Source organism: Pelobates fuscus, chromosome 9 (genome assembly GCF_036172605.1).
Source record: "Pelobates fuscus isolate aPelFus1 chromosome 9, aPelFus1.pri, whole genome shotgun sequence".
NCBI classification, from domain to species: Eukaryota; Metazoa; Chordata; class Amphibia; order Anura; family Pelobatidae; genus Pelobates; species Pelobates fuscus.
In genome coordinates, this window is record NC_086325.1 from 26,466,225 (window position 1) to 26,475,906 (window position 9,682).

General features: G+C 40.4%; 2 protein-coding genes across 2 annotated transcripts; one reads left to right on the forward strand and one right to left on the reverse strand.

Moving 5' to 3' along the window:
* Positions 1–1,719: 1,719 nt before the first annotated feature.
* Positions 1,720–5,443, forward strand: LOC134572595 (zinc finger protein 239-like). The gene is made up of 2 exons (XM_063431651.1): positions 1,720–1,762; positions 4,082–5,443. The coding sequence occupies exon 2, from the start codon at positions 4,122–4,124 to the stop codon at positions 5,103–5,105; it is 984 nt and encodes a 327-aa protein (XP_063287721.1). The 5' UTR covers positions 1,720–1,762; positions 4,082–4,121; the 3' UTR covers positions 5,106–5,443.
* Positions 5,444–5,541: 98 nt separating this feature from the next.
* LOC134572604 (peptidoglycan recognition protein 1-like) lies at positions 5,542–7,848 on the reverse strand. The gene is made up of 4 exons (XM_063431670.1): positions 7,800–7,848; positions 7,192–7,393; positions 6,445–6,563; positions 5,542–6,145 (listed from the first exon to the last, which is right to left on the reverse strand). The coding sequence occupies exons 1-4, from the start codon at positions 7,846–7,848 to the stop codon at positions 5,967–5,969; spliced, it is 549 nt and encodes a 182-aa protein (XP_063287740.1). The 3' UTR covers positions 5,542–5,966.
* Between the last annotated feature and the right edge of the window lie 1,834 nt (positions 7,849–9,682).

Consider the following 9,682-nt stretch of genomic DNA (forward strand, 5'->3'; position numbering starts at 1 on the left):
CCACTCCTCTTATGGCTACTAGAAGTGCTTCCTGGGGTAGTGCATTCAGTGTCTCCACCCTGTGCATGGAGACACTGAACTTTCCTCATAGAGATGCACTGATTCAAAGCATCTCTATGAGGAGATGCTGATTGGCCAAGTTGGCATTTGGCTCTGCCCCTCTGCCCACCTTCTTGGCTGAGATCATCACTATTGACAATCTCAGCCAATCCAATGCTGTCTTCTGATGATGTCAGCCAAGAAGGCAGATCTGTGGCAGAGCCAGCACCAGCAGACTGGAATAAAGGTAAGGTTTTACTATACTGCAGGCAGAGTGGCTGTAAAGAGGAAACTGTCCTAGCATTGGATTACAGGTAGATTTAAAAAATGTGTAGCTTTTTTTATATTGAAACAAGGAGGAGGCCTATGTAAACATGTAAACAAAAAGAAATGCAAGACTATACCAGTAAAAACAAAGTTTGAGTATTCTAATTTGGCAAAGTGGTTGCTGTCATGTAAAATATTTAGTTATTTCACTTCTAGGAAGTGCAGGACTACCTTGCAATTACACAGAAAATAAGAGTAGGTGTATAACAATGTATAGAAAAGTACATCACCTGCTGCCTTATTTAAAAAAAAAAAAAAAAAAAGGAAACAAGAAGAGGTTAGCTAAAACAATACACGTTTCTTTTTAATTAAAAATGTGCTGTATCCCCATACGTTCATTGATGAACTACCAATAAATGTGTTACATTAGTAAGCCTGACATCTGGGAGAGGTATCTTGTTTAGTTTAGTCTCAAATGTTTTTATTGCATTCCCTAGAAACAAAATAGGTAAACAACCACAGCCTCCCATTGACCAGGGTTAATGTCTGCCCAGTAAAAGTCCCTGCAGCCTACCATTGCCCAGGGTTAATGTCTGTGCAGTAAGTGTCCCTGCAGCCTCCCATTGCCCAGGGTTAGTGTCTGCCCAGTAAGTGTCCCTGCAGCCTCCCATTGCCCAGGGTTAGTGTCTGCCCAGTAAGTGTTCCTGCAGCCTCCCATTGCCCTGGGTTAGTACCTGCAGCCTCCCATTGCCCAGGGTAAGTACCTGCCCAGTAAGTGTCCCTGCAGCCTCCCATTGCCCAGGGTTAGTGCCAACCCAGTAAGTGTCCCTGCAGCCCCCCACTGCCCAGGGTTAGTACCTGCAGCCCCCCACTGACCAGGGTTAGAACCTGCAGCCCCCCATTGCCCAGGGTTAGAACCTGCAGCCCCCCATTGCCCAGGGTTAGTACCTGCAGCCTCCCATTGCCCAGGGTTAGTACCTGCAGCCCCCCACTGCCCAGGGTCAGTGTCTGCCCAGTGAATGCCCTGCTTCTCAGGGTCAGTGTGTGTCTAGTAAGAGCCCTTGCTTCCAGCTCCTGCCCTGGGTCAGTGTGTGCCCAGACTGTCTCCCTCCATCCAAGCCTTGCCCGGTGGGTAGCCCTTAGCGCTGCCCAGATCATCCAGCATGGTGTAGCCGGTATGTAAGTCGCTGTACAGACTCTCAGGATACCCCGGGCAAGTTTTAATAGAGATTGACAGCTCAGTCTGTTCTCCCATTGGCTGTCACACCTCCCATGTCCACCTCCGCAGTGATGCATTACGGGAATCGTAGTCCGTCTGTTCACAGCACGTCATTATACAGCAGTGAGAAAGAAACATCTCCCAGGATCCTTTGCGCACACCGCCATTGATTGGTCTCGGGATTGCCCCGCCCCCTCCGAGGGCCATTCATATAGACAAAAGGCTGAGCTGGGCAAGGTAAGCCAGTGTGGGCAGGAAGCGGCGGTGCGGCCTGCAGGGCAGGCTTCCTCAGTGAGAGCTGGGACTATTACTGCAGGGGAGGGCTGGAAAGTGGCTCTATAGCCCTCAGACCTGAGTGGGAGAGAGGTTCTCAGCCCCAGGGCCCATCCTGCCTCTCCTGTCTGTATCTAAACATTAACTGGCAAGGTGTACCATCAATGGGGCCCTCCTGGGCAAGGGGCCACACTGGGGGGGCCAGCACATGTATTAATCACTGAGTATGGAGTGTAAGCTCTTTTGAGCAACAATAAACCATTATGCATTCTTATGAATGTATAACTTTCTACATTGTTATATAACATTATATTTAATGGAATATATGTACGTACGTGTGTACCCTATATTTTATTATCACTTTAAGGAATAATGTTGCAATCTTAGCATTGCCGTTCTGTTATTTGGTACTTAGGAATCTCTTTGTTTCATAATTTTTTTTTTTATTGTTGCGCCAAGCTTCATAATTTGCATTGAAATACAAAATTACAATGAAAATTGCAAGATTTCACATCAATATTCAATAATGTAACAAGTATCTATTAGTAAATTCCATAGTTAGAATTATTCACTAAACTGTAAATGGTCAAGCTTCCTGCAAGGAGTTTCACATTTCTTGGGAATAGTTGAGGATAAAAATCATGAATTTTTAATACACGTAACCAAGACAGTTAAATTGTGCATTTATTACTTTTCCAAAATGTTTCTCCTAGATCCCTTGAATCCTACCCACTCCCATTTTGCTCAGCACTAACACCCTTGATCAATGCTGGAAAGTATCTAAGCAGATGTTTCTCATAGAGGGGTATAATGGACACAGTAAGGACATTCGGAAGCTATAAAATAATATATGAAGATGGGTATTGGTAAAAGATAATGAACAAAATTTATTTGATAATTAAATGCTGGATCCTTTATAAATTAGTTGAATAAAATATATTGTCTCCTTTTACACATGAGAGACTGTAGGGGCGTGATTTATGCATCAAATCCACTTAATTAAGCTAAGGTGGTTCTGGTGCTTCAAAGCTTATTTTTCACCTTTAAGGGTCTTTGAATAAAAGACCCTTGAAATTGACATCCCCACTTGGTACAAATGCCAGGCAAAAATGCTTACCTAAAGCTCCCTGTTGCTGTCGCCGCCATGTTCCTTTTAAAACTCCTTGCGCTTCATCTACCCGGACCCTGCATCACGGTTACACTTTCGCACATACAGTAGAGTATATCACAGACGTCTGTGGAGGATCTTGCGAGGTGGCAGGGTCCTTCATAGAATAACTCTCACATTGTGCGAAAAGATGCCCTTAATTCACAGCCGTCGCTAGTGATGACTGGGAATTGCCGAAATGTGCTCTGCTGTTTGTCAACTACAGGAATTAAACTAAACTAAAGAAAATTAAATTATTTGGGGCAACTACACAGCATCTAGCTCATTCTTCTTTTCCACATCCCTTTGAAGATTTCGACTCTGGGCCACTTGGCACCTAAGAGGTTATTTAGCTTGGCAAGTGCCATTAATTACAGCAAAGTGCATTCTAAGTTAGACCATAAAAATTCTTACTTGTTTTCATGGCACATAAAGTGTTTGTCACTCTTCATGGTATTTAAGGTGCTATTTTATTAAGTTTTTTTTTTACATAAGATATATAGTATATCATGACAGTCCTGGTCATGGGTATATTAGCGTAGCATGGACCTTTTCCATATTCTGAGTGGTGGGGTGCATGGACCTCCAGTGGTAGTGTTCTTGTAAACTGAGAAAGTGACTACTTACAGGAATTAATGATAGTCATATTTTTGAGAAATCCTGTTTACCAAACAAAAAGTCACAATTTCAGCTTTCTTTGTGCACATACTGGAGTAGCAATCACTTTTTTTTTAGTTGTGACCAATCACTTTTAATTAAAAGTTCCTTCAGTTGTCAGTGTCTTCACTATTTTTACAAGAAAGTATAAGATACATCCAGGTGTCCCTCTTTTATTTTACTGCTCTGCAAATGCGAAACTAACTTTTATAAGTGATGATTCATATGAACTGTGTCTGTATTGTATTAGCCTATTCTATGTGCCAACTTTTATTAAATGCATTTATCGGAAATAAAACTTTAGGGAAAGTTCCCTAAAAAACTTATTAGGGAAAGTTCCCTAAAAAACTTATTTTGTTATCAATGTGTGGCTAGTTGCAAATGGTGGTCTGTTTTGTAAATATATGTATTTCATTGCAGTTTTTCCCCATGTTCAAATGATACACAACTAATAACATAATGTAATTTGTCTTTCCTAGGTATACCAGTCCTTGCCAAACTTGTAATACACCCAGTTATATGGAGAAAGGTATCCCAGAGCCTAGGAATGAATACATGTCCAAAACTCAAAAAGAAACCAGGAAATCTGAATCGTATTCACATGGACAGCTTGCTCTAACAGAGCAAAAGGAGGCTAAAGAGAGAACTAGTGAAAAAGAGCTATGCAATATGAAGAAGAAAAAAATTTCAAAAGTAGAAAAACACACCCAACCAAAAAGTTATAAATGCTATAAAATCGGGCAAAGGTCTAAAGGCAGACAACACATTGAGAAACAGTTTCCATGTACAGATTGCGGCAAAACATTTACTCGTAGGTCATCTTTAATTACACACCACCGAATCCACACGGGAGAGAAACCATATGTTTGCATTGAGTGTGGGAAAGGATTCACTGACAGCTCAAATCTTGTCAAACACCAGCGAACACACACAGGAGAGAGACCATACGCATGCACAGACTGTGGTAAAACCTTCACTGATAGCTCAAACCTTATTGCCCACCAGAGAGCACACACAGGGGAGCGACCGTATGTATGCAGTGACTGTGAAAAGAGCTTTACACTTGTTTCAAACCTTGTTACTCACCAGAGGGCTCACACTGGGGAGAAACCGTATGAATGCACAGAGTGTGGAAAGCGATTTTCTCGCAGCTCACATCTAATCACACACCAGAGGGCCCACAGAGGCGAGAGGCCATATTCTTGTTCGGAGTGTGGGAGAAGATTTACACAAATTTCTAATCTTATTGCCCACCAGAGAGCCCACACAGGGCTACGGCCATACTCGTGCATGGACTGTGGCAAAAGTTATACACAGCGATCCAACCTCATTGAGCATCAGAGGACCCATACTGGGGAGAGGCCTTATATCTGCACCGAGTGTGGGAAAAGCTTCAGCCAGAATTCAAGTCTTATTAAACACCGAAAAGTACACATGAAAAATGAGATGAACGAAGATCTTGAAGATTCCACCGAAAAAATCATCATTGACTGGAGTCCATAAAGTAGTAATGGCCAAGCCGTGAACTGACCAGCTTATATTTTATTGGACAAAACTTTAATACAAGAGAATACTATTTCAGTTTCATTATTTTGAAGTGATTTCTACCTTGTAAAACTAGAAACTCCCCATGAATGGGGGGATAAAAACATACTTATATTTCTACATGTTTCTGTAAAGAACCTAATGTGGATAATATTGCACAGATTGTTGGCTTACATGAAATGTATGCTATCACTATATATCAGTAGGCTGACAGAACTTTTAATGTTCTGTATCTGAACCATTCACAAATAATATTAATTGTCTATTCTTTTGTCCTTCTGTATTTTAAATAAAGATTGATTGTTAATAGCGCATCATTTCTTAACATGTTATGATAAGCAATAATAAACATAAACACATACACAAGAAGAAGACAAGAAGCACTCTTATTAAATAGCAAAAAGTCATATAGAATGATATATATTTTATTACAGCAGTATTTCCTTGTAAAAGCAGATTTCTGTAGTAAATTAAAGCACAATGTGGGTTAAAGTAAATTAATATTTTTTGCTGTTAGTAGAAAAAGCTGAACATTTTATATTTCAATGAGATACAGGAGAGAATAGAGTGTACTATTTAAGATGGAGTATCATCATGTATTGCCCTTCTTTGAGAGATGTCATAAAAACTAAAGCGTACATGTGTGAGTATGTCCCAGAAAGTATCTGTCTTGTGTTATTGGTTTGAAGATCTCTGCACATTTAAGGAGCTGTGTGGCACAAAATGGGATACCTACAAAATGTTTACAGGTGTAAAATAATGTCAAGTATGATAGAAACGCAGTACAGCAAGATAAATTCATTGCACAATGCTTGAGTCTCAAGCCTTAAAATTGCGCCATTTTTGAATGATTTGGTATAATTTGGCTCCAGGGCAATCTGTGTTCCCTACATTGCGATGTCCCTTCAGAATATAAGCTGATTTGATATAACCTTTCGAGACTCCACACTTTATCAGACTTTGAGCAGCATTTAGGGCGCTAGCACTGGGAGCGCGCTCTGGGTGGGAAAAAAAAAATACAAGTTACAAAAATGATCAAAAAGAATTAGTATAGGTAGGATAATTCAAAATGGAAATGAGGAGATAGTTGAAGATATAAATAGCTAGAAATAAACCAATAAAAATGGTTGTTCTGCTGAAATCAAAATAAATAGCATTTCTGTGTTAGAAGAAATACATGTTATGTTTTATAAACGTACAACAAGGTGGAGACAGAAAAGAGTAAAGATAAACGGAGACTCTATAATAATTTATCCCAAATGTGATGTTATGGCATTACCCCATTGTACCAACTTACTAGTGAACGATCCAATAAAGCTAATTCCAATGGATTTTGAGTTGTAGCCTGTTGCATGAGCTCCGAGGTTTCTCCAGCCACGTCCTTCATATACACGGCCATCTTCTCCAACCAGAAAGCTAAATTAATTTGGGAGTATAAAAACAATAAATATATAAGTATATATCATTATTTGTATTATATAGTAAACTTCACAATTGCCTATTTCTTTGCTAAGCTTTTCACTGCCTGAAAACCCATTCTAGGGATGGAATCTTTTCTTGTAGGTCTTCTCCAGCTTTTCAATACACAGTCTACCATTTTTTCTCCTATCTTCTCACCCAGAGATGAGCCAATCACCGGATCTTTAATTTTAACATCAGAGCTAAATAAATATATCTTGGCAGTATGTTGCCTCAATGAACGAATGCACTGGATCAAGAAGCCATACTTTGAAGTCTTCATTTAATTGGTCTGGTTTAGCAAACAGAAGATAGTGAAAGTTTTGCATTAGAGATCTGTTCTACTGGATGCATTTTAGCGAAGGGGAATGATCGTAACCATTTAAAATAAAGGAAAGGCAAATTCCTGGGGGAATTTTTCCTGCTCCTGCCCCGGGCTGGGGATGCCCATGCCAATTATCTTCTTTTATCTATTATATCTTTAAATTCTACCCCCTTGACCTTTAAACTCTGGACATTGTAATTCCAAAGTTTTCCAGCTATCCACTTGATTTTTTTTGAAGACCTCTCTTTTTAAGCAGCTTACTTGTATCCAATGTCACACCAGCCTCGACTGCTCATGTGATAATTCTGGACATTTCTGGCTTGAGCAGAACATGTAGCCGGTGAGGAACAAAATGCCCCCTCAGTGTGGTGGATGATCACATATGGGACTGGAGTAGTTAAACGACTGCTGCATTTGGCAGCCTTTCCTCCCCATGCTGACTTGGACACGATGGTGGGACATCCTGGTTAAAATATAGAGAAAAGGAGAATTCAGTTCAAGAACCATACCTCTTTTATTTGGTACCAGGGCGTAACTGCAGGTTGGTACTACACGCTGAACTGTAATATGTTTTATCTATGTATTGCTCAACCCTCTTTGTGCCTCTATATACACTCACCCTTTGTGAGTCTCTTAATTCTTCCTTTCCTCCTTGTGTGTTGTTTGACCCCATTTACCTCCTTGTGTGTCTTTTAACCCACCAATACTTCTTGCTTTGTGCTCCTCTCATAATTGTAGACGACAGTTACAAAGAGATGTTTCTCATAGTGTTTTAGTGTATCTCTTACCTATGTCCTGGTTAACACCCCATTCACACTGTTTAACTCCCTGTCCTATCTACTAAACTGTGATGTATTTAAAGCACTTACCATGCGTAAGGGCACAGAAGGCAGACAGAAGGATAACGAGGAGTTTCATGTTAAGTTTTCAGATTGCACGTCAGATACCTGGAATCAGAATTATTTCAAAGCTCTATGTGTAGTCATATATGTTCCTAGATTACTTCGTTCATAACCCATTTAAGACAAAAAAAACAGCAGGAAGAAGTATTAGGAGATGTGAACCTTGGAAAGAGTTTAGATTTTAGTAGATGGTACAGCGCAGTGTGTGAGTACTCTGCAGATTTCACAATGCAGTACCCCTCCCTGGTCCAAGCTAAGTAAGAGGAGGGAGAAATAAACAGATTTTTTTTAAATGTTCCCAATGCACAGAACAGCCTCTGAAACTCACAACAGCTACTATTACCCCAACACACACTTCAACCCATGTCATCCCCAACACACAATGCAGTCCTATCCCCCACCAACACTCACACAACTGTTCCTATTACACCTTACACACACACTAAAGCCCCTATTCAACATGCACATTTGTACTACAACCTCTATTCTCCCACAAATATGCGATCCAGTCTAACCTCCCCCATCACACAATACAGCCCTTATTTCCACATACACTCTACAGCCCCTTTCCCTAAAACAAAACTCTACAGACCCCATAACCCCAACCAAACACATAACCTACAGTCCCCATCCAACCCATAACCACAACCCTAGCCCTCCCAAACACACCTAGCGCCCCTATCTATCAACACACACTATATTCCTCAAATAAAATCCTTACAGACCTTATCTTCCCACACGTCCTAGAGCTCCGATTCCCCAAAGATACCCTAGGGCCCTTATCAATCCAAATAACACCATACGGCAAGTTTTCCCACATACAGCCACTTGTAAGAGGAGCAGGTTAGACTATTGTCAGGCTTGAGGACCAGAGATGTCCTGCTATACCATTCGTCCCTGTCCACAAGGGCTCTGAGAGGCAACCTCCAGGGGTTTTTACTTCTTCCACAACCCTCAGCCAGTTCTCCGATCAGATAGCTCTTTTATATCTCTCTCCCAAACACCACACAGAACTTAGTGAAGGGAAGAACAAAGTGTATTTTTATTGATGTTTATATAGGGAAACCCAAGGGGAAACCCAAGGGGAGGATAAAGCATAACAACCAATAATAGGGACAGGACTTGGCAAAGTAACCAATAACAATGACAGGTTTAATTACATTGCACCCACCCCTGGTGCCAGAGTGTCTGGGCATCACTAACTTAATCAAAGTGACAAGCTGTACTGATTGAATTAAACTTACACACAAAACATCTCCACACTCCAAAAAAACAGAGATTGTAGAATATAACATTTACACACCATTAACCCTTTATATGTCCACTTGTTCTGTTATTGCCACAGAGGGCCCATAGTCTCTGGGTAAGAAGCTAGCACACAAGCTTTTCTGCAAGATTCTCTTACACCACTATTAACATGCGCACACACACAACACCACAAACAGCCCATGCACAGACACAACCCCACCACAGACTTCCCCATACGCATTCAAACAGTTGAGTTGCTTTGGTCAAAAACACCTTGGGCTTGAGCCCACAAATAATTTGGTGACTCCTTCCTATATTATATGTATGTAAGCCAATATGTTCCATGTGATCAGATTCACAAATTCATATGAATTATTTTACTATTTTTCTCAACACACATCTTAGCACATGTCTGGAATGAAAATTGGCATCAAAATGGAATAGTAAAATATTATAGCAATATTGCCATAATTACCGAGATATCTTGTTGATCAAAGGATAAAACTGCTTCACACTCTGGAATTATTATTATTATTATTTTCCTATTTTTTGTACAGCCAAATATTGCATATGTTTTTGAACTGTGAAACAAAGTACCTGTC

Excerpts from the sequence above, each read along its gene's own strand:
- LOC134572595 (XM_063431651.1), top strand. The coding sequence starts at position 4,122 with ATGGAGAAAGGTATCCCAGAGCCTAGGAATGAATACATGTCCAAAACT.
- LOC134572604 (XM_063431670.1), bottom strand. The coding sequence starts at position 7,848 with ATGAAACTCCTCGTTATCCTTCTGTCTGCCTTCTGTGCCCTTACGCAT. Across the intron at positions 7,394-7,799 it reads CTTCTGTGCCCTTACGCATG|GATGTCCCACCATCGTGTCC; the intron begins GTAAGTGCTTTA and ends TATTTTAACCAG. Across the intron at positions 6,146-6,444 it reads CTTTATTGGATCGTTCACTA|AGCGCGCTCCCAGTGCTAGC; the intron begins GTAAGTTGGTAC and ends TTTCCCACCCAG.